At 47.6% G+C, this 27005-nt stretch overlaps 1 protein-coding gene across 1 annotated transcript in view; it reads left to right on the top strand.

Annotated features, from left to right (window-relative positions):
- Positions 1-26489, top strand: part of LOC144608520 (gelsolin-like) — a 106176-nt gene extending 79687 nt beyond the window's left edge. Inside the window, exons 15-17 of the mRNA XM_078426400.1 lie at positions 12430-12507; positions 16703-16763; positions 26113-26489. Coding sequence (XP_078282526.1) covers positions 12430-12507; positions 16703-16763; positions 26113-26285 — 312 coding nt within the window. The 3' untranslated portion in view covers positions 26286-26489. The remainder of the gene's footprint in view (positions 1-12429; positions 12508-16702; positions 16764-26112) is intronic.
- The last annotated feature ends 516 nt before the right edge of the window (positions 26490-27005 follow it).

Below are 27005 nucleotides of genomic sequence, written 5' to 3'. Positions count from 1 at the left end.
GGAGCAGAATTAGGCCATTTGACCCTTCGCATCTACTCCGCCATTCAACTATGGCTGATCTATCTTTCCCTCTCAAACCCATTCTCCTGCCTTCTCCCCATAACTGGACTGGTTTAATGTGGCAGAATGCTTCACTTGCTGTAGGTTAAATTACATCAGCCAATCCTTTACTACTCACTTTGCCAATTGATCTGGATCCGATTGTAACCTTAGCAAACTGTCATTGTCCAAACGCAACCAATTTTGGTGTTGTCTGTAAACTTACTAATCACGCAACCTACATTCTCATCTGACGTGTGCTACCTGCCTGGGGAGTGACGACAATAGACACTTTGTCTCTGCCAGTTTGCTGCTTTCTACGGTGATTATTGCTCACATGTCTTGTCTGCTCATCAAACCTCAATGAGCAAATTGGAAATGTGAAGACAGCTTTGGGAACAGCTTCACTTCATCTGAAGGGGTGGCTTGGGAATGGCTGTGGTTTTGGACTGCTCCCTGGGGTTTGATGTGTGTGTGTGTGCGTACGTGTGTGTGTGTGCGCGTGCGTGTGCGCACGCGTGTGTGTGTGTGCGCGCGTGTGTGTATGCGCGAGCGTGTCAAAGCCGGCTGGCTGGAGGAGAGCAATGTCACGCGAAGCTCAGAATGACTTGCAGGAAACTACACGTGATTGCAACATGTTCCCCTGGCAGTAACCCACCTCCAGAGGAAAGTGTGGTGACTGCTCTTGGCACTGTTCATGAGATGAGCAATGTGAAATGGTCAGCATATCGTACAGCATGGAAAGAGGCCATTTGGCCCAACTTGTGTGCGCTGACCAGTGGGGACCCATCCTTGTGAATCCTGACGGGTCTATGTGGCAGGGTGGTGCAGCGGTAGAGTTGCTGCCTTAGAGCACCAGAGACCCAGGCGTGGAAGATTGACCCTGACTACGGGTGCTGTCTGTGCGGAATTTGTACATTCTTCCCCTTCACCTGCGTGGGTTTTCTCTGGGAACTTCGGTTTCCTCCCACACTCCAAAGACATACAGGTTTGTGGTTTAATTGGCTTGGTAAAATTGTGAGTTGTCCCTAGTGTGTGTAGGATAGTGCTAGTGTGTGGGGATCGCTGGTCAGTGCAGACACGTTGGGCCAAAGGGCCTTTCCATGCTATACCATTAACTAAACTAGTGATTGCCCTGCATTATCTGGGCTCACCCTCGTGTGGGAGAACATTGGTCTGCCATGAGTAATTTCAGACAGAAGAACGGTCTCAACCCGAAACGTCACCCATTCCTTCTCTCCAGAGATGCTGCCTGACCCGCTGAATTACTCCAGCATTTTGTGTCTATCTTCAGTTTAAACCAACATCTGTAGTTCCCACATGTATGTCTGCCGTTTATTCATTGCGACACATGAACTAGTCTCCCATGTGGGACCTTGTCAAAGGCCTTGCTGTAGTCCGTTAAACCTCATCGACTGCCTTGCCCTCATCAATGCACTTTGTTATGCTCTGGAAAGTATTTGAGCAAGTTTGTCAGGCGGGGTTTGCTGTGGACAAAGCCGTGTTGTTTCTCTACCAATCGCTGCCTATCCATGTGATCAGCAGTCCGCCTCGGCTCACAGGTCTACCGTTCCCAAGCTTCTCCATGAAGAGGGGGCCAGGTTTTCTGTCCTCCAGTCATCCTGTACCTCATTTGTGTCCAGCAAAGACTTCACAAACCTCAGCCAGACCACCTGTCATCTCCTCTCGCTTCCTGTAGAAGCCTGAGCCACATCACATACGGGTTTATCCACCGTGTAAGCCTGTTGAGGCATTGAGTTGCTCCTATTTATTTATGGAGATATTAGACTTTCAGAGAGTTAAACTGCCTGGATACAGGACCTTTGGCCCAACTTGCCCACACCAACCAAAATATCCCATCTATATTAGCTCCACTTGCCTGCGTTTGGCCCGTATCCCTCTAAACCTGTCCTATCCATGTACCTGTCTAATTGTTTCTTAAACGTTGCAATTGTTCCTGCCTCAACCACTAGCAGTTCATTCCATACACCACTACACCCACCCCCTCATCCTCCAGTGCTCCAAGGAATAAAATCCCAGCCTGCTCAACCTCTCCCTATAGCTCACATCCCAGTCACGGCAGCATCCTCGTCAATCTTCCCTATACCCTTTCTAGCTTGACAACATCTTTCCTGTAATGTGGTGTGTAGAACTGAGCACAATCACCCAAATGTGGCCTCACTAACATCTTGTATAACTGCAACATGACCTCCCAACATCTACAAACCCACCCCTCCACTGAACTCTACAATAGGTTCAAAGTGAAGGGGAAAAGATTTCATAGGAATCTGAGGGGTAACCTTTACACACAAAGGATGGTGGGTGTATGGAACAAGCTGCCAGAGGAGGTAGTTGAGGCGTGGATTATCCCATCATTAAGAAATAGTTAGACAGATACATGTATGGGACAGGTTTGGAGGGATATGGACCAAGCGCAGGCAAGTGGGACTAGTGTAGCTGGGACATTGTTGGTGTGGGCAAGTTGGGCCGAAGGGCCTGTTTCCACACTGTATCACTCTATGACTACAAAGTCTGTTCTATTTTAAATACTGAAAAAGTATTGAATTGGAGCCTCCCTTGCCCTCAACACACTGTGCCCATGTCGTACCACGGGCCTTACTTACTTTGGTTGTTCTTTGCCATGAATGTATTTTTTGGACAGCCTTCCAATTGCCTTTTTAAGTGCTTTCCTACTGTTGTTACACGTTTCACAGGCCTCTCCAGTCATTGATTCCCGCATCTGTCATATGCTTAAGATAGACACAAAAAACTGGAGTAACTCAGTGGGGTCAGGCAGCATCTCTGGAGAGAAGGAATGGGTGACGTTTCGGGTCGAGACACTTCTTCAGACTGGTTAGGGATAAGGGAAACTCCCTGGAAGTGATGTGGAGAGATAAAGAACAAAGAGTGAAAGAGAGGATGATAAAAGAAACAGGCCATTGTTAGCTGTTTGTAGGGTGAAAATGAGAAGCTTCTGCAAAGGAGAGAGAGAGAGAGAGAGAGAGAGAGAGAGAGAGAGAGAGAGAGAGAGAGAGAGAGAGAGAGAGAGAGAGAGAGAGAGAGAGAGAGATGAGAGAGAGAGAGAGAGAGAGAGAGAGAGAGAGAGAGAGAGAGAGAGAGAAGAGAGAGAGAGAGAGAGAGAGGAGAGAGAGAGAGAGAGAGAGAGAGAGAGAGAGAGAGAGAGAGAGAGAGAGAGAGAGAGAGAGAGAGAGAGAGAGAGAGAGAGAGAGAGAGAGAGAGAGAGAGAGAGAGAGAGAGAGAGAGAGAGAGAGAGAGAGAGAGAGAGAGACAGACAGACAGACAGACAGACAGACAGACAGACAGACAGACTCACACAGACTCAATCACACAGAGACAGACAGGATCACACAGAGAGAGAGAGAGAGAGAATATCACACATTCATACCATTGGGATCACACATTCATACCACTGGGTTGTAAGCTGCCCGTGAACGACGGTTGGTGCTTTTGCTCAATTGTTCCTCAATCAGTTCACAATGTACCAGGCCCGTGAAATACGGTTGGTGCTGTTTCTCAATTGCACCCCAATCATTTCACAATGTACCAGACCGCAGTGTGACGATGGCACTTTACTGGAGTAACTCAGTGGGGTCAGGCAGCATCTCTGGAGAGAAGGAATGGGTGACGTTTTGGGTCGAGACACTTCTTCAGACTGGTTAGGGATAAGGGAAACTCCCTGGAAGTGATGTGGAGAGATAAAGAACAAAGAGTGAAAGAAAGGATGATAAAAAACAGCCCATTGTTAGCTGTTTGTAGGGTGAAAATGAGAAGCTTCTGCAAAGGAGAGAGAGAGAGAGAGAGAGAGAGAGAGAGAGAGAGAGAGAGAGAGAGAGAGAGAGACAGACAGACAGACTCAATCACACAGAGACAGACAGACAGACTCAATCACACAGAGATAGACAGACAGACTCAATCACACAGAGATAGACAGGATCACACAGAGAGAGAGAGAGAATATCACACATTCATACCACTGGGATCACACATTCATACCACTGGGTTGTAAGCTGCCCGTGAACGACGGTTGGTGCTTTTGCTCAATTGTTCCTCAATCAGTTCACAATGTACCAGGCCCGTGAAATACGGTTGGTGCTGTTTCTCAATTGCACCCCAATCATTTCACAATGTACCAGACCGCAGTGTGACGATGGCACTTTACTGAGGTTTCAGGTTGTGGCCAAGACTGGAACGTTGCATCTAATGAGGCAAGTTTAGATGGGTTGACTTGTTTTCCTCCCTGTTTGCTGTATTTCCATAGAAGACAGGATCAGAAACTTCAAGTAACTTGGAGATGCCAGGAACTGCAGATGCGGCTTTATACAAAGTGCTGGAGTAATACAATGGGTCAGGCAGCGCCCCTGGAGAACTTGGATAGGTGACATGATTCAGTCTGAAGAAGGGTCCCAACCCAAAAGGTCACCTATCCATATTCTCCAGAGATGCTGCCTGACTTTGGTCCTGCACTTTAATCAAGCAATTCACTTGAAGTCAAACTCCAAGCAAGTGTGAGGTGTTGCACTTTGGAGGTCAAATGTAAGGGGAAGGTACATGGCTGATAGCGTGACCCTGAACAGCGTTGATGTACAAAGAGCTCTCAGGGTCCAAGTCCGTTGCTCCCTGGAAGTGACAACACAAATAGATTGAGTGGGACAGCAGCTTTTGATATTCTTGCCTTCATTGGACAGGACATTGAGGATCAGAGTCAGAGGGTCATGATTCAGCTGCATAAGGACTTTGCTAAGGCTATATTTGGGCTTTTGCATACAATCTAGTTTAGTTTTGAGATGCAGTGCAGCACTGAGTCCGCGCTGACCACACTGAGTCTTGCTACACTATCACTATCCTACACACACTAGGGACAATGTTGAACAGACATCGCCACCTCCTCAATTCACTGTCGCACCGAACACCACAGCCCCACCCGGCTCGGACATGCCCCGCAAAGAGTGGGTCGCCCTGAACCGGCTCCGCACAGGGGTCGGCCGGTTCAACGCCAACATGCATCGTTGGGGGTTGCGTCCATCAGCAGCCTGCGTGTGTGGAGCAGACCAGCAAACAGCGCAGCACGGCATGTCCGACTGCACTGTCCTCCGTCCCCCTGGTGGAGGGGTAGACCTCACGGCCCTCGACAACAGCACATTGCACTGGCTACAGCGCCTGGAGGGCGTTACATAGTTTCTGCTGCCTCAAACGCAAGAAGAAGACTAGGGACAATTTGCAATCTTTACCGAAGCCAAATAAAGTACAAACCAGTACAACTTTGGAGCGTGGGAGGAAATCAGAGCACCCGAGGAAAGCCCACGTGGTCACGGGGAGAACGTACAAACTCCATACAGACAGCACCCGTAGTCGTGATGGAAGCTGGTCCTCTGGTGCTGTGAGCCAGCAGGTCTACCACTGCCCCACTGCTCCCCCAATATCTGGTCATTCCATTGCAGGAAAGGTGTGGAGGTTTGGAGAGGGTGCAGAAGAGATTTACCAGAATGCTGCCTGGATCAGGGGGTATTAGTTAGGGTTGGTCAGACTAGGATTGTTTTCTCTGGAACACTGGATGACCTCTTCAGCCGAGTCTGAATCTCCTCCAATTAGGAGAAAACCCACGCAGGCCATGGGTGGAACATTCGAACTCTATACAGACAGCATCCATTGTGACAGGATGGAACCTGGGTCTCTGGCGCTGTAAGGCAGCAGCTTTACCACTGCGCCATCATTCCCGCATCTCGTGTTTCCTACCTTCCCTCTTGTGACTGGGCTAGTTTATTTCTTGTGACTTCCTCTACGTGCACTCCTCTGGAATAAAAGTTGATGAATTGGCTCTCAGCAGGGCAGGCTGGAGGTTTAAAGAAACCACAGTGGATGAAATTAGAAATGCAGAGAATGAATTAAAGTGATTGCAAAGGAGCAATTGGTGAGTCGCACAATGATGGGCATGTGTTGCATAAGCAAACCGCTGGAGGAACTGAGCAAGTTGTGTTGGGTAAGAGATCATCGTCCTTCCAGCTCGAGATCCTGGTCAAATGCAGGGCGTGCACCTGGTCCCTTCTTGCTCCAGCAGTTTGCTGCTGTCCTAGACTGCAGCGTTGGCAATGTCTAGAACATCCCACCCAACTCACCCACACTGGCCAACATGTCCCAGCTACACGAGTCCCACCTGCCTGCGCTTGGTCCATATCCCTGCTAACCTGTCCTATCCAATTACCTGTCTAACTGTTTCTTAAACAATGGGACAGTCCCAACCTCAACTACCTCCTCTGGCAGCTTATTCCATACACCCACCACCCTTTGTGTGAAAAAGTTACCCCTCGGATTCCTATTAAATCTTTTCCCCTTCACCTTGAACCTACGTCCTCTGGTCCTTGATTCCCCTACTCTGGGCAAAAGACATCTACCCAATCTATTCCTCTCATCATTTTGTATACCTCTACAAGATCTCCCCTCATCCTCCTGTGCTCCATGGAATAGAGACCCAGCCTACTCAACCTCTCCCTAAGGCTCGCACCCTCTAGTCCTGGCAACATCCTTGTAAATCTTTTCTGAACCCTTTCAAGCTTGACAATATCTTTCCTATAACATGATACCCAGAATTGAACACAATATTCTAAATGTGGCCTCACCAACGTCTTATACAACTGCAACATGACCTCCCAACTTCTATACTCAATACTCTGACTGATGAAGGTCAATGTGCCAAAAGCCTTTTTGACCACCTTATCTACCTGTGACTCGACCTTCAAGTAACCATGCACCTGTACTCCTAGATCCCTCTGCTCTACAAAACTACCCAGAGGCCAATCATTTACTGTGTAGTCCTGCCCGTGTAAGACTTCCCAAAATGCAACACCTCACACTTCTCTGCATTAAATTGTCATATGTTGAAAGACTGGAGCGACTAGGCTTGTATACACTGGAATTTAGAAGGATGAGAGGGGATCTTATCGAAACGTATAAGATTATTAAGGGGTTGGACACATTAGAGGCAGGAAACATGTTCCCAATGTTGGGGGAGTCCAGAACCAGGGGCCACAGTTTAGGAATAAGAGGTAGGCCATTTAGAACTGAGATGAGGAAAAGCTTTTTCAGTCAGAGAGTTGTGAATCTGTAGAATTCTCTGCCTCAGAGGGCAGTGGAGGCCAATTCTCTGAATACATTCAAGAGAGAGCTAGATAGAGCTCTTAATGATAGCGGAGTCAGGGGGTATGGGGAGAAAGCAGGAACGGGGTACTGATTGAGAATGATCAGCCATGATCACATTGAATGGTGGTGCTGGCTCGAAGGGCCGAATGGCCTACTCCTGCACCTATTGTCTATTGTCTATAAATTCCATCAACCATTCCTCAGCCTACCTGGCCAATCGATCCAGATCCAGATCCTGCTGCAATCATTCACAACCATCTTCGCTATCTGCAAACATGTGAAAGAGGAATTCATCAAACAGGCATGTGAATTTTCCACGGAAAATCAATTTTCCACGCTTTTTGCATGGTTTCCGTGTTTTTCACTTTGCCAAATAAACTGAGAAATCGGATCGAAAAAAAGAAAGGGGAAAAAATGATGTAAAGACTGGTAATGAACACTAGGTTCCACTAGAGGTCGCTAGGGGTTCTGCGAGAACCCCCCCCCCCCCCCACCGCGCGCCTGCCCTGGAAGTCTCCCTGGAAATGTGGCACCTAGGCTGGGCAAGGCAGCCAATCTTGACCTCATCGGGACTTCCATGGCCGATCGGTGGGTTGAATTTGCAACCTGCGGCCGGGGCTCTGGAACTCCAGCCCAGCTGGAGCCAGCACATCTATCCCCATAGCCGACTTCCTTGGCCTGCTGGATAAACCAGCAAAGCTCTGGAACCAAGAGTGCCAGAAAATCAGTGGTGGAACTGTAATGAGTAAATATTAAATTTAAGTGCAAGATTATATAACTAAATTAATTAAGACAGGGTTAAAATATAAAACACAGCAGAAAAGCCAATTACCATCTTTTTGGGCTGATTATCAATTAATATGCAAATTTACTTCAAAATGTTATTAGAATGTTAAATCAAATTCTTTACCTTCAGTCTGAATAATCACACGTGATACTGGATTAGCACATCAGATTTATTCCACCATGGGGTTCTTCCCGAGAAGATCTCCAGACACAACACTAGTGTCTGAAGAGAGCTCAACTCAGGGGAGGGGAAGAACAACTTCTCCACCATTGTTTACTTTTTTATACAGAAAAAGAGAGGTGTGACAAAAAGAAATCAGGGACCAATTACACATCTAATACAAGGACCAATTACACATCTAATACAATTCCCATGGTTACAGAGAAGACAAAATCATTGATACAGGTCACATGCTCAAAAACCAAACCATTAATATAAGTCACATGTATTTAGAGAAACGCATCAATTTACCTAGCGTGGATTCAAACTTTTCCTACTTTCACACGCACCCAAATAAGGAGTTGCTAATAAGAAAGAAACTTTCTTATCTTTCAAGTCTTTCAAACTTCAACTTCTAATCAAATCAAACTTCAACTTCTAATCAAATCAAACTTCAAACTTCAACTTCTAATCAAATCAAACTTCAAACTTCAACTTCTAATCAAATCAAACTTCAACTTCTAATCAAATCAAACTTCTAATCAAATCAACTTCTAATCAAATCAACTTCAACTTCTAATCAAATCGAACTTCAACTTCTAATCAAATCAAACTTCAACTTCTAATCAAATCAAACTTCAACTTCTAATCAAATCAAACTTCAAACTTCAACTTCTAATCAAATCAAACTTCAAACTTCAACTTCTAATCAAATCAAACTTCAACTTCTAATCAAATCAAACTTCTAATCAAATCAACTTCTAATCAAATCAACTTCAACTTCTAATCAAATCGAACTTCAACTTCTAATCAAATCAAACTTCAACTTCTAATCAAATCAAACTTCAACTTCTAATCAAATCAAACTTCAAACTTCAACTTCTAATCAAATCAAACTTCAACTTCTAATCAAATCAAACTTCAACTTCTAATCAAATCAAACTTCAAACTTCAACTTCTAATCAAATCAAACTTCAAACTTCAACTTCTAATCAAATCAAACTTCATCTTCCCCTTCACTCTTACCTCCTAATCTAATAATCTTCCTAGTCGTTCAAAACTCTTCCTTCACACTATCAACATCCTCGGCCTCCTTATCATATAATTCAGTTTGTCTTACCACTAACATTCTTGAAGTACCAATACTCTCTAACACCATCTCCATTCTTCTCAATACGCATTTCAGAATAGCCAACCCGACAAAAATACAAACAATTAAAATTCCCATATACAATGCTATATTAATCAACTTGTCCGACCAGCCCCCAAAATCCTAATCACCCAAACTATTCGACTCCTTCATGTTATCCATTTACTCTCTTATCTTTGTAATAAAACTAGTAATATTCTCTGTCTGATCCCTAACTCCCATCATACAACTACCTTTTACTATAGCACAGACACCTCCTTCCAGAGCCAACAAATAATCTAGGGCATATCTGTTCTGCATAGTAAAGAGCCTAAGTTCAGTAAGTCCCTGGGTAATCATGTCGAGGACCCCCATGGTTGCATTACCCAAGATAGTGAGACCACAAATGAGGTAATTGCGATTATTGGCAGCCAAATAACCTCCAGTGAAGCCTAGACTAAAGAAGCTCGCCCATCCCTATCCCACAGAGCTCCCATGTGTTCCTAGAGATGTGGGATCTTTCCACTTTGAACAAAATTCTTCTGAAACAGTTTTAGTCACCAACCTTTGACGAGAGACCCACTGGGAGGGACAGGTTATTGTCATAGGAGTTAAACACCCTAAACCATTCAGTGCTTTATGAATCAACAGTAGTATTTTGAAATTAATTCTTTGATAGATTGGATGCGAGTGTGAGACCTCAGAACTGGAATGATGTGATTCACTTTCTTGGCCTAAGTGAAACTTGAGTGGCTGCTTCTGAAACCGCTGCAGCTATCCTGCTGAGCCATACGTCCTTTAACCCGTGAGATATTCTTAAGGTGATAGTAGACTGACTGAAGTCAGTAAGCAGGCGGAGTAGGTGCTATGAGAGAGAGAGAGAGAGAGAGAGAGAGAGAGAGAGAGATAGGCAAGAAATGGAAGAAATAGATTGAGGAATGGAAATATGAAGAAAGAGGTGTGGGAGGAGTTTCAGCATATTGGATGGATAATCTAAGTTGTAGAGGGATAGAGTTACATAGGAAAGAAGGCATATTGAAAGGTTGGGATGTATTATTGGCAGAGTGCCAATGGCATGATGATCAGGAGGAAAAATGCAGTTGGCCAACAGGATTGTAAACAATTGGTAATGCAAAAATGGAAACCTAAGCTAAATAACCCCGAGGACTCCTTGTCCGGCATGGCGACCCTGTTTATAGAAGAGGAGGATGAGGAGTAAATTGGGAAAGTCGGGAATGGTGTAGAACACCTCCCCCATATGCCCCTAGCCACCTGTCCCCAAGAGCAGGAACTGCCCCACTAAGATCCCATCGGGGGGGGCATCGGCAGCCCCACAGGGAAGGGCATCCCCAGAGGAAGATGATACCGATAGCGACCGGGAAACTGAAAAGGAGGATGAAAGGAGGGGAAGGGCTGAGGCAGAAGAGGAAGGAGCAGCAGTAATTGAATTCATCAGTGAGAGAGTGCAACGAAGAACAAAGGAAACGCGAGGCTGAGAACCAGCAGGAAATTAAAAAGACTAAAAAGATAATGCTACTGAGAGCAATGCCAAATCCATTAGCAGGACAGAATGGGGCGCAGGCTGTGATGCATGTATACACCCCATGGAAGTTGCAGGAAATGATGAACATTTCTAGGAATGCCCCAGACTGCGTTTGGATTTGTGAATTGTATAAGATCAACATTAACCATGTACAAAACAGTCGCAAGAGATGTAATGTTAAATCAAATTCTTTACCTTCAGTCTGAATAATCACACGTGATACTGGATTAGCACATCAGATTTATTCCACCATGGGGTTCTTCCCGAGAAGATCTCCAGACACAACACTAGTGTCTGAAGAGATCTCAACTCAGGGGAGGGGAAGAACAACTTCTCCACCATTGTTTACTTTTTTATACAGAAAAAGAGAGGTGTGACAAAAAGAAATCAAGGACCAATTACACATCTAATACAATTTCCATGGTTACAGAGAAGACAAAATCATTGATACAGGTCACATGCTCAGAAACCAAACCATTAATATAAGTCACATGTATTTAGAGAAACGCATCAATTTACCTAGCGTGGATTCAAACTTTTCCTACTTTCACACGCACCCAAATAAGGAGTTGCTAATAAGAAAGAAACTTTCTATATCATATCATATCATATATATACAGCCGGAAACAGGCCTTTTCGGCCCTCCAAGTCCGTGCCGCCCAGTGATCCCCGTACATTAACACTATCCTACACCCACTAGGGACAATTTTTTACATCTACCCAGCCAATTAACCTACATACCTGTACGTCTTTGGAGTGTGGGAGGAAACCGAAGATCTCGGAGAAAACCCACGCAGGTCACGGGGAGAACGTACAAACTCCTTACAGTGCAGCACCCGTAGTCAGGATCAAACCTGAGTCTCCGGCGCTGCATTCGCTGTAAAGCAGCAACTCTACCGCTGCGCTACCGTGCCGCCTCGTAGCTGCATGACCTTGCTTTACTGTTTCAATACACAGCACTCGCAGTCAGACAGAGTAGTGGGAGAGGACAATAGCCCATCTCTTCTGTACACTCCTTATCACTCGTAAAGGGACAAACACATTCTGTTCCCAAGGATAACATTTCTGCCACAAGCATCCATCTTACTGCTTTCCACTAAAATAAGCATCCATTTTATATTAGCTAAAACAACAAAAGAAACCATCTTTACTACAACAAAATATAATATCTCTAATTGACTATACCAGCTAATAGCATAGATTCTCAAGTGTACAGTGACATATTCACATTATTTTGTAATGTGTGATTTTACTTTGAAATATACTAAAAGAGGCTTGAAACTGGTAACTTGTGTGTACATTTTTGACCTCCCGTTGCAAGTGCTGGGATCTTTTCCTCTTGTTATTTTACCTCACATGCCTGATCAAAGTCACTGTGATGGCTCACATCTCTCAGCACTTGATTTGCCGCTGTCAAGTCTTTGTCCAGGTTTGATGGTGGTACCAGCAAACCTAACAGTGAGTATCTGGACGACGGTTCGATGGCCACACATTGATTGCTGAGAAGAGCCTCGTCTCAATAACTTTGTGCTTTGACTGGCCTGAACCTGACAGATGCTCCAGTGTAAAGACGTGTGCCTGGGACTGGCCTGTGATTGCTCTCTGTTTGATCCACAGATCGAGGAAGTTCCTGGCGAGCAGACCCAAGACGACCTGGCCCCTGATGACGTGATGCTTCTTGATACCTGGGACCAGGTGAGGTGACTGGTTGATCCACGTTGTGGGCTTGTTCATGTTCCCCATGGGATGGTGTTGGGACATGCCTCCAGAGGCTTGAATTGAAGATGTGTGGGTGTGTGTGAAGTGGTAGGAGGGCCGCCAACATGAACACAACCCTCACCAATCCAGCTTTCACGGCCTGTTGTGTCCTACTTGCTGCAGAGGTGTTGAAGCCGGAAATACGTGAGAAGAAATATGTGTACCTGATTAAACTGCTGCTCTATGAGAAAGACTGGTTAGGCCGCATTTGGAGCATTGCGTGTAGTTCTGGTTGGCCCTTTACAGGGCCGATATGGACGCTTTAGAGAGGAGGTTTACCAGAATCATGTCTGGATTCGAGGGTTTCGGCCATAAGGAGAGGTTAGATAGACTTGGATTGTTTTCTCAGAAATGTCAGGTAGAGGAGAGACTTGGTAGAAGTATATAATAATATGAGGGGCATAGATAGGGTAGACAGTCAGCACCTTATTCCCAGGGTGGTTATGAACAACACTAGAGCACCCAGCTATCAGATGAGAGGAGAAAAGTTTAGTGGTGATGTGCTGGGGAAATGATTTTACACAGAGAAGTGGGGGGTCTGGAATGTATTGCCAGGGTGGTGGTGGAGGCAGATGCTATAAAAGGCTTTTGGATAGGCAAATGCAAGTGAAGGGAATGGAAAGACATGCATGGGGCATGTACAGGCAGATGTGACAGAATAGGTGTACAGTTCTCCACTAGTGATGAGTAAATGGTGTTTGACACACTTGCCTTCATTGGGAAGGGTATGGAGTACAGATGTTGACACATCATGATGCTGCTGTGCAAGTCATTGATGAGACTACACTCAGATACTGTGTGCAGTTCTAGTTGCCCAGTTTGAGGAAGGAAAGGGTGCAGCAGAGATGCACCAGGCATCATCTGGGCTTGACGGCTTGAGTTATTGGGAGTATTGTATCGGCTGGGACATTTCCTTGGAGCATAGAAGGTTGCAGGCTGACCTGATTGCGATGTATAAGATCACGAGGGGCATGGATAAAGTGAACATTTGCAATCTTTTACCAAGGGTGGAGGATTCTAAGACTAGAATGTAGAGGCATTTGATGAGAGGATGGATATTTTGCGGGTGGGTGGGCAAATCTCACTCTAAGTGTAATCTGTGTCTGGAATCAGCTGCCGGGGAAACTATAGAAGCTCATAAAATGACACACATTTAAAAGACATTTGGGCAGATATATGAATAGGAAGAATTTGGAGGGATATGTGCCAAATGCAGGCACGTAAGACTAGCCCAGTATGCCAACTTGGTCAGCATGGACACGGTGAATTGAAGGGCCTGTTTCTGTGCTGTATTCCCTTGATTACTTAAAGCTTGCTCACAAATAAAATAGACCTTGTTTTATTTGCAACACCATTCCCTGTTGTGAGGAGTTTATAGCCGACAAGGACCACAATTCCTCACTGAAGTGGTTGTCTGGTGTTTGTTGCTGAGCAGTACTGCCTCACTATTGCGGCTGAAACTTCCAGTCAGAGGAGTGGGGCAGTTGCAGTGAGGTTGGGCACAGCGCAGGGAATGCAGATGCTGCGTCTGTTACAATTGGGAATGCAGCTGGAGGATGGGTGCGTCGGGCAGCTTCCATGGAGGGCAATGGACAGGTGATGTTGTACCTTCACCTCGACTGCTCTGTCATAAATAGGACCAGTGCAGAGGGATCTGGGCCAAATGCAGGCAGGTGGGACCAGTGTAGATGGGACATGATGGGTCTTGCCCTGCAGGGACTGGGGGAGCTGAGGAGAGCAGCCAGTCATGGTTTATAGTGGGATATAGATCAGATGGAATTTCATCCCAGCAGGTGAGAGGTGTGTAATTTGGGCAGTTGAATGTCAGGGGAAAATATACAATTAATAGTGTGATGTCAGTGGTGGGGAAGCTAGTGGAGAGGGTTTAGTCCCATTTAAAATTCCCATGTGGAAGAGAATGGGTTAATTTAGGACTGTTGACAGGGAATTTGTGCTTGGAGTCTGGAGATGTAGGCGAGGTATCAAACCCATACTGTGCATCTGTTATCACCAGGGAGAGGGATGTGGAGGACAGTGAGGTCAGTGTGGGGAATGCCACCATGCCAGGGCAGCTTGAGATTTGAGAGGAAGCAATGTTGGGATACTTAATCCCCAGGACCTGGTGGGATCTATCCCAGGTTCCTGAAGAGGCAAGAGAGGAGATTGCAGGAGCCTTGATCGTTGTGTCTTCTCCAGACACAGATGAAGTCCCTGAGGACTGTAGAGTGGTAGGGTTGTTCCTTTATTTAAGGAGGGAAGTAGAGAAAATCCTGGGAATTTTAGTCCTGTCTCCAACATAGTCTGGTTGGTTAGTAAGCTTGCAGATGACACCAGAATTGCTGGGGTCACAGACTGCAAGGAAGCCAGTCAAGGTTTACAGCAGGATATGGATCAACTGGCAGATGGAGTTTCGTCCAAACCAGTGTGAGGTGTTGCAATTTTGGCAAGGGGAAAATATACAATTAATGGCATGATGTCAGTGGTAGGGAACCTATTGGACAGGGTTTCCAATTTGGAAGAGAATTGCCATTTGGAAGAGAATGGGATAATTCGGACAGTCCGCATGGGTTTGAACATGGCAGGTCGTGTCTTACTAGCGAAGTTTGTTTGAGAAGGTGACGAAAGTGATTGATAAGGGTAGGGCAGTGGATGTTGTCCAAATGAATTTTAGGAAGGCATTTGATAAAGTCCCCCATTGTAGGCTGATCCAAAAGATTAAGATGTACGGAATTACAGTGACTTGGTTGTATGGATTCAGAACGGGTTTACTGATAGAAGACAGGGTGTTGTGGGGGTAGGACACTATTCAGGCTGGAGGTCTCTGATCAGTGAGGTTCTGCAGGGATCAGTGCTGGGACCCCTGCTGTTTGTGACATAGAGGCAAATGTAGATGGGTTGGTTAGTGAATTTGCAGATGACACCAAAACTGCGGGGGTCACGGACTGTGATTCAGGGGGTTATGATGCAGCTTTATTAGGCTTTAGCTAGGCCGCATTTGGAGTATTGTGTGTGGTAGTGGTCGCCCTATTACAGGAAAGATGTGGCGGCTTTGGAGATGGTGCAGAGGAGGTTTACCAGAATGTGCTTGGATTAGAGGGTGTGGGCTAGAGGCTTGGCTTGCTTTCTCTGGAACGCCAGAGGCACCTGATAGAAGTATATAATGTTATGAGAGGAATGGGATAGTTAGCCAGAATCTTTATTTCCCTGGATGGAAAGGTCCAAGATTAGAGTGCAGCGCTTTAAGGTGAGAGGAGCAAAGTGTAAAGGAGATGCATGAGGCAAGTTTGCAGAGTGGTGGTTAGTGCCTGGAAAATGCTGCTGGTGCTGTGATGGACACAGGTACCATAGTGGCACTGAAGAGACCTTTGGATAGGTGTGGAAGCTGCAGTATCACAAAGGTTAGGATGGCTGGACAGCACAATGTGCAAACTGTAGTATGACAAAGTTAGGATGATGGACAGCACAACAACCTTTCTGCATTCACTGACCCACATGAATGTTCCTGATAGGTATTCATTGACGTGCCCCATGTTTTGGCATGGGTATTCCTTGACGCACACTAAAAGGTTCTTGATATTGAAAATTAAATAAAGAATTAAGAATAAAGCATGTAGGTTTACTTGTATTAGTGTTATTGCATTATATGTCAATGTTTTGGGAACGTATTGTTATTGATAAGAAATTAGAAAGTGCGCACAATTTCAAGGGTCAAAATCCGTATAAAACGTTGTTGACTGTTGTGATTGGAATTTGAGAGAAGGGTAACTGGGACTGTGCTGTTGCTGTGCAGTAAATATAATGTGTCTGGAAAATGGATGCAAGTTGTCAGAGTCTAGCTGATCAGCGACAACATAGGCTCATGAATATGGAGGGATATGAATTGTGTGCAGGCAGATAAAGGTTGGTCTTAGTATCATGTTTGGCACAGACATTGTGGGCCGAAGGGCCTGTTCTTGTGCTGTCCAGCTCTCAGCTCTATTCTGCCTCTCCCACTGTGTTTTCCCAGCTACTTCCTTTGCTTTCTTTTGAGTTCAAGATGGTCAATCTACAGAGTGACTCGTTAGCTGCAAGATCTATCTTGTCAAAGCTTTTGGTTGTAACATGTTCATCAATTCCACTTTCCTATCGCCAGGTCTTTGTGTGGATCGGTAAAGATGCTCAAGACGAGGAGAAGTCTGAGGCCATGGCATCAGGTGAGAACACGGCAAACGGCTAGGGTTGCCAACTATCCCACGTGACCTCACCCAGCCAGCAGCCACATGCTCCCACTCCACCAATGGCAGCCGCCCGGGCCGGGAGGCGGGCTAAGCAACCTCCGTCAGGCGGCGCCCGGGCCTACAGCATCTGGGCCTAAAAGTCTGGGCCTACAGTGCCCCCCCCCGGGCCTAATACGGGACAAGGGCGGTCCCGTATGGGACAAACCAATTTAGCCCAAAATAGGGGATGTCCCGGCTAATACGGGACAGTTGGCGACCCTACACACGGCACACATTTCATTTCCTTCATTCAATTTCCATGTCCTCTTTGTGTGGGAAAAGAGAAAGGAGAGATGGAGGTTGTGGACAGCAAGTCGCTGGTAACCCCCCCTGTTGTCATCTCCCACAAGTTCATAGGTGATAGGAGCAGAATTAGGCCATTCGGCCCATCATGTCTACTCCACCATTCAATCATAGCTGATCTATCTCTCCCTCCTAACCCCATTCTCCTACCTTCTCCCCATAACCCCTGACACCTGTACTAATCAAGAATCTATCTCTGCCTTAAAAATACCCATTAACGGCCTCCACAGCCTTCTGTGGCGATGAATTCCACAAATTCACCGCCCTCTGACTAAAGATATTCCTCCTCTTCTTTCTGAAGGTACGGACTTTTATTCTGAGGATTTGGATTCTGGATTCGGAGATCCTAGACTCTCGCACTAGTAGAAACATCCTCTCCACACCCACCCTATCCATATCCCAAAGGCATCTGTGGGAAAGAGTGGAGAATATGATGGGAATAAATAAACTAATGTAAATGGGTAGCAGCCATGGGTTTCTCGATCCGAAACGTCACCTATTCCTTTTCTCCAGAGATGGTGCCTGAGCCACTTCAGCATTTTGTGTCTGTCTTGGGCCAAAGGGTCTGTTTCAGTGCTGCTACTATTTAGAATTTGCAGAACAGGCCCTTCAGCCCACCGAGTCCGTGCTGACCAGCGATCCCCGTACACTAACACTATTCTACACACTAGGGACAAGTTACAATTTTTACCGAAGCCAATTAACTTGCGTCCTTGGGTTGTGGGAGGAAAGCGGATCACCTGAAGGAAACCCACGCGGTCACAAGGGGAACATACAAACTCCATACAGACAGCACCTGTAATCAGGATCGAACACGGGTCTCTGGCGCTGTAAGTCACTGCGCCACCGTGCCATCCTTGTTCATCTCTCTCGATGGGTGAATGGGACTAAATAGGAAATGGTGGGGTTTTGTGTGGCATTGTCAGGGAAAGAAAGCTTCAGTCTGTCATCATTGAGCCGGCAACTTAACCATCCTACCGCAACCAGAGAGCAGTCCTGAACTACCATCTACCTCATTGGAGACCCTCGGACTATCTTTGATCGGACATTACTGGTTTTATCTTGCACTAAGCATTATTCCCTTTATCATGTATCTGTACACTGTGGATGACTCGATTGTAATCATGCATTGTCTTTCCACTGACTGGCCAGCACGCAACAAAAGCTTTTCACTGTACCTCAGTACACGTGACAATGAACTAAACAAACTCCCAGACGAGATCTGCAACAATCTGACAAATGTTGCCTACAACTGGGCGTGATCAGAGGGGGACTTCCATGCATTGATTTGCATCCATTTTACAGTGTCTCTGCAAGGATTCATTAGCGTACTAGATCCTAATCTGACTCCTGTCTTCGGCCTTCTGTGTTTCAATTTTTCTCTTGTATCGTTATTTCCTTAACAAGGTCAGAGTCCGTAGGGTTTATGCTGAAGTGTAACAAACCCTTTCCCTCAAATGTGCGGCACGGTGGCGCGGCGGTAGAGTTGTTGCTGTGCAGCGCCAGAGACCCGGGTTCAATCCTAACTACCGGTGCTGTCTATACGGAGTTTGTACATTCTCCATGTGACCAGCGTGGGTTTTCTCCGGGTGCTCCGGTTTCCTCCCACACTCCAAAGACGTACAGGTTTGTAGGTTAAATTGGCTTTGGTAATATTGTAAATTGTCGCTAGTGTGTGGGATGGTGCTGGTGTACGGGGCGATCACCGGTCGGCACGGACCCGGTGGGCCGAAGGGCCTGTTTCTGTGCTGTATCTCTAAACTAAACTCAAATTATTTCCTTGCAACTTGTTCCCACCATCCATGTATGCCTAGGGCAGTCTGCAGTGATAATTAGCCATGGTAGGGGATTGGACACATTAGAGGCAGGAAACATGTTCCCAATGTTGGGGGAGTCCAGAACAAGGGGCCACAGTTTAAGAATAAGGGGTAGGCCATTTAGAACGGAGATGAGGAAGAACTTTTTCAGACAGAGAGTGGTGAAGGTGTGGAATTCTCTGCCTCAGAAGGCAGTGGAGGCCAGTTCGTTGGATGCTTTCAAGAGAGAGCTGGATAGAGCTCTTAAGGATAGCGGAGTGAGGGGGTATGGGGAGAAGGCAGGAACGGGGTACTGATTGAGAGTGATCAGCCATGATCGCATTGAATGGCGGTGCTGGCTCGAAGGGCTGAATGGCCTACTCCTGCACCTATTGTCTATTGTCTATAGTAGACATATATTGAAGAAGGGTCTCGACCCAAAACGTCACCCATTCCTTCTCGCCAGAGATGCTGCCTGTCTCGCTGAGTTACTCCAGCATTTTGTGTGTCTACCTTTGATTTAAACCAGTATCTGCAGTTCTTTCCCACACAGTAATAATTAGGCAACTAGGTGTGATAGGGGTGTGGGAGGAAAGCAGAACAATGAGAGGAAACCCGCTTCACAGGGAATATGTACAAATTCCCCACAGACTCGTTTTTTTAGTTTAGTTAAATTTATTATTTTCACACGTACCGAGGTTCAGTCTTCTTGCGTCTGGCGTGTACAGCCTAACGTTGTGGGTCAAGGGTAGACATCCAGGCCAGGGCAGCATCAGTCGCTGGGTGGATGGCCTTGATGCCACCAGGGAAAAGCCTCAGTGAGCAGTCATTCACGATGTGTGGGATGGTCTGGTCTGGATATCCGCAGTCACAGGCAGGGATGTCTGTCATCCCCCACTTGTGCAGGTGATGGGCTGTTCTTGCATGGAGGGTGTGGATCCTGTTCAGGGTTAGCCATTGCTTGCGATGGAGGTCAAATCCCGGTGGTTTCACTGTGGGGTCCGTGATGACCTTTCCATTGTTGGTGTTGGCATCTTTCCAGGCTCTGCTCCACTCAGTCTTGGGGTCAAAGTCTTCCAGGGATTTAGCTGAAGACCAGAAGGGTTTGCGGGACTTCAGGCACATGTTGGGCAGATTGTTCAAGTCAGCATGGATGGGAAGATCAGGGTGCACCTCGATGGTGCACCAATCTGTCAACATCCTCTTCCTTCTGCGTATGCTGGGAGGGACGATGTGAGAGAGGACAGGGAGCCACTGCAAAGGTATTGACTTAAGTGTCCCTGTGATGACCTGCATTGCAGAGTTAAGGACAGTGTCAACTCGTTTGGTGTGGTTCAGTGAAAAGCTTTGTTTTCACTGGATAGCATACAATCAAAAGACTATACGTGATCACAATCAAGCCATCCACAGATAAAGGGTGAAGGGTCCAACATTTAGTGCAGGAGGAATTACGGTGAAAGAGCAGTGAGAGATGGTGTTGCAGAACTAACGTTTGAGAAAAGATCGGCTTACCTTGAGGACATTTCACAGTGGAGCAAACACAATGTGTAGGAAGGAACTGCAGATACTGGTCTACACTGATAAAAGACACAAAATGCTGGAGTAACTCAGCAGGTCAAGCAGCATCCCTGGAGAGAAGGAATGGGTGATTTTCTGGGTCAAGACCTTTCATTGAATGATTTCAACCTTTGTGCCTAGTTTTGGACTTGTGCCAGATCATTATCTTTGAATTCTAGACCAACAATTGCTAGTGTATTGCAACCATTGTTCCTTCAAACCTTCACAAAAGTTAATTGTTGCAGCCTGTGGGCAGTTTCCTGTTGGATAGTTTGACTGGCTGGGCCTCGGGCATGGGGCTGGGCCTCGGGCATGGGGCTGGGCCTCGGGCATGGGCCTCGGGCATGGAGCTGGGCCTCGGGCATGGGGCTGGGCCTCGGGCATGGGGCTGGGCCTCGGGCATGGGGCTGGGCCTCGGGCATGGGGCTGGGCCTCGGGCATGGGCCTCGGGTATGGGGCTGGGCCTCGGGCATGGGGCTGGGCCTCGGGCATGGGGCTGGGCCTCGGGCATGGGCCTCGGGCATGGGGCTGGGCCTCGGGCATGGGGCTGGGCCTCGGGCATGGGGCTGGGCCTCGGGCATGGGGCTGGGCCACGGGCATGGGCCTCGGGCATGGGGCTGGGCCTCGGGCATGGGGCTGGGCCTCGGGCATGGGCCTCGGGCATGGAGCTGGGCCTCGGGCATGGGGCTGGGCCTCGGGCATGGGGCTGGGCCTCGGGCATGGGGCTGGGCCTCGGGCATGGGCCTCGGGCATAGGCCTCGGGCATGGGGCTGGGCCTCGGGCATGGGGCTGGGCCTCGGGCATGGGGCTGAGCCTCGGGCATGGGGCTGGGCCTCGGGCATGGGGCTGGGCCTCGGGCATGGGCCTCGGGCATGGGGCTGGGCCTCGGGCATGGGGCTGGGCCTCGGGCATGGGGCTGGGCCTCGGACATGGGGCTGGGCCTCGGGCATGGGGCTGGGCCTCGGGCATGGGGCTGGGCCTCGGGCATGGGGCTGGGCCGCGGGCATGGGGCTGGGCCTCGGGCCTGGGGCTGGGCCTCGGGCATGGGGCTGGGCCTCGGGCATGGGGCTGGGCCTCGGGCATGGGCCTCGGGCATGGGGCTGGGCCTCGGGCATGGGGCTGGGCCTCGGGCATGGGCCTCGGGCATGGGGCTGGGCCTCGGGCATGGGGCTGGGCCTCGGGCATGCGCCTCGGGCATGGGCCTCGGGCATGGGGCTGGGCCTCGGGCATGAGGCTGCTCCACAGTGGCACACAGTGTGTGGCGTGTTCTCCTCCTGTTGTCTACAAACAGGTATTTGGCACTGCAGCCAACGCTGCCCTTTTGTTTGTTTTGCTACCATTGTATTGTTCCCAATGTTGCTCCCTAAATCTGAGGAGGGAAATGTTTGAAGACTCTGGCACCACCTTTACCTTACTGCATTAATATAGTGACATTGTTCCTCCTTGTTCAGAAGGCATCTTAGTTTTAGGTTTTTTTAGTTTTAGAGATACAGCACGGAAACAGGCCCTTCGGCCCACCGGGTCCGCGCTGACCAGCGATCCCCGCACATTATCACTCTCCTACACACACTAGGAAAATGTTTTCACATTTACCAAGCCAATTTACCTACATACCTGTATGTCTTTGGAGTGTGGGAAGAAACCGAAGGTCTCGGAGAAAACCCACGCAGGTCACGGGGAGAACGTACAAACTCTGTACAGACGGCGCCCATCAGGAGGGAACCCAGGTCTCCGCCGCTGCACCACCGTGCTGCCCGCATCTGACGTTTGTTTGGGGATGGGGTGGGGCTTCTAGTGGAGATTTCCATCTCTGTGCGAGGACATCACATGCAGTGATGTGAAAGTGGATTTGTAGTTCTTTGGACTTGGCCACTTTGAGTGAATGCCAGTGGGCGTTTTATGACTAGTTTAGTTTGGCGATACAGCGCGGAAACAGGCCATTCGGCCCATTGAGTCTATGCCGACCAACGATCCATGCGCACTTACGCTATCCTACTCGCATTAGGTACAATTTACATTTATACCAAGCCAATTGGCCTACAAACCCATACATCTTGAGTGTGGGAGGAAACTGGAGATCCTGGAGAAAACCCACACAGGTCACGGGGAGAACGTACAAACTCTGTACACACAGCACCCGTAGTCAGTATCGAACCCGGGTGCCTGGCGTTGCAAGGCAGCAACTCCACCACCTAAAGCCCAGTGCTTTAGTGGAAGCTTTAGAAAGCAAAACATATTGTGAAGCCATGTGGCCAATTGTTGCATTTTCACTTTAAACTAGCTTGGATTTTTTCCCTCCCTAATTAAACTTTTTTACATGGAGTTTAATGCAAATAAGTGTGAGGTGTTGTAGTCAAACCAGGCAGGACTTTCACAGTGAATGGCAAGGCCTTGGAGCGTTGTAGAGTGGAGGGATCTCCGGGAACAGCTACATAGTTCCCCGATAGTGGTGTCACAGGTAGATAGGGTGGTCTAGAATGAGAGGAGTTGAGTATTAGAGCAAAGAGGTCCTACTGCAGTTGTACAGGGCCCTGGTGAGACCACACCTGGAGTATTGTGTGCAGTTTTGGTCTCCTAATTTAAGGAAGGTCATTCTTACTATTGAGGGAGTGCAGTGTAGGTTCACCAGGTTAATTCCCGGAATGGCGGGTCTGTCATATGATGAAAGACTGGAGCGACTGGGCTTGTATTCACTAGAATTTAGGATGAGAGGGAATCTTATGGAAACATAAAAAATTATGAAGGGATTGGACATGGTAGATGCAGGAAACCTGTTCCCAATGTTGGGGGAGTCCAGAACCAAGGGCCACAATTTAAGAATAAGGGGTAGGCCATTTAGAACGGAGATGAGGAAAAAGTTTTTCACACAGAGAGTTGTGAATTAGTGGAATTCTTTGCCGCAGAAGGCAGTGGAGGCCAATTCACTGGATGCATTCAAAAGTGAGTTAGATAGAGCTCTTAGGGCTAGCAGAATTTAGGGATATGGGGAGAAGGCAGGAACGGGGTACTGATTGTGGATGATCAGCCATGATCACATTAAATGGCAGTGCTGGCTCAACGGGCCAAATGGCCTCCTCCTGCACCTATTGTCTCTGCATAAGAAGGGCATTGGTACATTGGCCTTCATCGGTCAGGGTATTGAAGAGGTTATGTTACATTTCTACAAGACATTGGTGAGGCCTCATTTGGAGTATTGTGTTCAGTTCTGGTGACATTGCTATACGATAGATGTTGTTAAACTGGAAAGGGTGCAGTGAAAACGGACTGGACAGGAACTGAGGGAAGGAGCTAATTGATCTGGAATGAAGAACAAATGTGAACAGCCCTGCCCTTTCCCTGTGTCAGTCTGTGGATGAATGTGCATGATGCAGCCATGTGGAAAGAGTGGGGGAGGTGAAACGTCCACGCTTGTATTCCCGGCTGGTGTAGTGACTCCATGCTGATCAAAATGCCCCATTGAAGTTCGTCCAATTTGGCCCAAATCCCTCCCAACCTTTCCTGTCCATGTACCTGTCCAAATGTCTGTTAAATGTTGTCATAGTACCTGCCTCAACTCCCTCCTCTGGCACCTCGTTCCATGTACCCTCTGGAAAAATTGCCCCTCAGGTTTAAGGTGAGAGGGGAACGGTTTAAATTGGAACCTATGTCCTCTGGTTCTTGGCTCCCCTACTCTGGGTAAAAGATTCTGTGCCCTACGGCCCTGCCCTTGTCAACCTTTGTAGTTAGTTCAGCAAAAAAACAATCTCAATCAGATTTGGAGAGACACTACCTCCCATGTACATACTCATGCTGACCATCCTTAATCAGCCCCTGTCTATCCAAAGGCATATGTCGTATCCCTCTGAATCCTTTCCATGAACCTGGCTAACACAGATGTTAGGCTCACTGGTCTATGGTTCCCAGACTTTGCCTTGCAGCCCTTCTGAAATAGAATCTATTTTAGCCCGTGTCTAATGATGATTCATAATTTCAGTTGGAGCTCCTGCAATCTCTTCTCTAGCTTCCCACAGTGTTCTCAGAAACATCTGATCAAGCCCGGGAGATGTATCTACCTTCATACACCTTAGAATATCTAGCACCTCCTCCACATGATTACAATCGAGCAACCCACAGTGTGTAGATACGTGATAAAGAGAATAACGTGAATAACGTTCAGAGCAAGACAAAGCCAGTAAAGTCAATTCAAAGATAGTCCAACGGTCTCCACTGCTCTCTAGTTGTTGGTAGGGTGGTTCACTTGCCTGATATCAGCTGGGAAGAAACTGTCCCTAAATCTGGAAGCGTGCCAAGTCACACTTCTATACCTTTCCCCGATGGGAGAGGGGGGAAGAAGGCCAGGGTGTGACTTGGTCTTGATAATACTGCTGGCCTTGCTGAGACAGCGTGAGGTGTAAATGGAGTCAATGGAAGGGAGGTTGGTTTGTGTGATGGTCTGGGCTGCGTTTCTTGCGCTTACATATGCTCCTCAGATCCCAAAACTCCTCCATAGGTGCACTTGATCCCGGGACTCCTCTATAGGTGCACAATCCCAGGTGCCTAAACCTGGCTAAACGTCCTTTTTCCTGACCAGAGTCTCTCTTTCTCTTGTCATCCAAGTTTCCTTCCTCCCATGTGCTTTGCCCTTCACTCTAACATGAACACACATACTTTGAACCATCACCATCACACCAGAGACACTCTGAACGTCCTTTTATCTGCAAACAACCTCCTCCAATCCACCTTTGCAAGCTCCTGTTTAATTATTACATTCAAACTTGGCCTTTGGTCTTTAGTTTAGATTTACTGCATGGAAACAGACCCTTTGACCCACCGAGTCCGTGTCGACCAGCATTAGTTTTCTGTTATCCTGCTTTCTCAACCACTCCATGTACAAACTCATGCCGACTATCCCTAATCAGCCCCTGTCTATCCAAAAGCATAACCACTCAGTAAATCTCCCCAAGTGTGTAACTCAAGGCAATTTACAGAGGGCCAGTTCACCTACAAACCTGCACGGCTTTGGGATGTGGGAGGAAATCGGGGCACCTGGAGAAAACCCATGTGGTCACGGGGGAAATGTGCAATCTCCACACAGACAGCACTCGAAGTCAGGATCGAACCGGGATCTCTGACGCTGTGAGGCAGCGGCTCCCTCAGCTTGTGTTGAATGATCTGATTTCTGTCTCTGTTATAAGACACTATAACTGTGGATTCATAGGGAAATGGCGGGGGTTTCAGATCGCCATGGGCCATCGTGTGTGTAGGAAGGAACAGCAAATGATGGTTTACACCGAAGGTAGACACAAAGTGCTGGAGTAACTCAGTGGGTCAAGCAGCATCTCTGGAGAAAAAGGATGAATGATTTGTGGGTCGGGACCTGAACGATCACCCACCTTTTTCTCCAGAGATGCTGGCTGACCGGCTGAGTCACTCTGGCATTTTGTGTGTGTTATTGTGTTAGTGCGGGGTGAGGCCGTGCACTGTGTACCTGGGGCTGAGCGTGGGCCCAGCCACTAATCTAAACCCAACCTCGGGTTGCAAAGCACGTGACCTTGTGGCTCCTCTCCCATTTCCCAGTCGCACCTCCTGTAGTCAAGTGATGTTGAATGTGAAATATCTCTGGTAACGTGTTTTCTCTCTTCCCTTTCCAGCTACGATGTACATCGAGACCGACCCGTCGAACAGGGACTGTCGGACTCCCATAGTGACAGTCAAGCAGGGCTTTGAGCCCCCCTCGTTCAGCGGCTGGTTCCTGGCGTGGGATTACGATTACTGGAGCGTGGATCCCCTGCAGAGGGCCATGGCTGACCTGGAGATGGAGTGAACCGCTGGCTCTCCTGCCCCTCCCGTCCACTTGCTCCCTGCACCAGGCTCGGGACAGATGGAGAAGCTGCTTCAGCAACTAGCACTGCCATTTCCTCCAGCTGATTTATTTTTTACTGTGCAATATTTAGGCCACGCATTAATTAGCACTTGTTAAACAGTATCTCAGGCTTCCCAAATAAAGATTGACATGTTTGGAGCAGAATGGGGTGGTGTCTCAGTGCATTTGATGTGAGCTTGCCTTCTGTCCAACAGCTCCAGCACCTCCGCCCAGTGCTTTAGAACGCAAAACATATTGTGAAGCCATGTGGCCAATTGGTGTATTTTCACTGAGGCTATTTTCACTTCTTTCACTTGGAAGAATTTTCACAATTTTCACTTGGATTTTTTCCCCACCTAATGAAGCTTTTTTGCATGGACTTTAATGCAGATAAGTGCGAGGTGTAGTCGAATCAGGCAGGACTTTCACAGTGAATGACCGGCCGTTGTAGAGCAGAGGGATCTCTGACTACAGCTACATAGTTCCCTGATAGTGGCGTCACAGGTAGATAGGGTGGTCTAGAAGGTTTTTGGTACATTGGCCTTCATCGGTCAGGGTATTGAGGTTACGTTACATTTCTACAAGACGTTGGTGAGGTCTCATTTTGAGTATAGTGTTCAGTTCTAGTCACATTGCTGTATGATAGATGGTGTTAAACTGGAAAGGGTGCAGTGGAAATTT

The sequence above is a fragment of the Rhinoraja longicauda genome, chromosome 31 (assembly GCF_053455715.1).
Source record: "Rhinoraja longicauda isolate Sanriku21f chromosome 31, sRhiLon1.1, whole genome shotgun sequence".
Lineage (NCBI taxonomy): Eukaryota > Metazoa > Chordata > Chondrichthyes > Rajiformes > Arhynchobatidae > Rhinoraja > Rhinoraja longicauda.
Note: the sequence above shows the minus strand (reverse complement) of the source record. Positions and strands in the feature narration are given on the sequence as shown.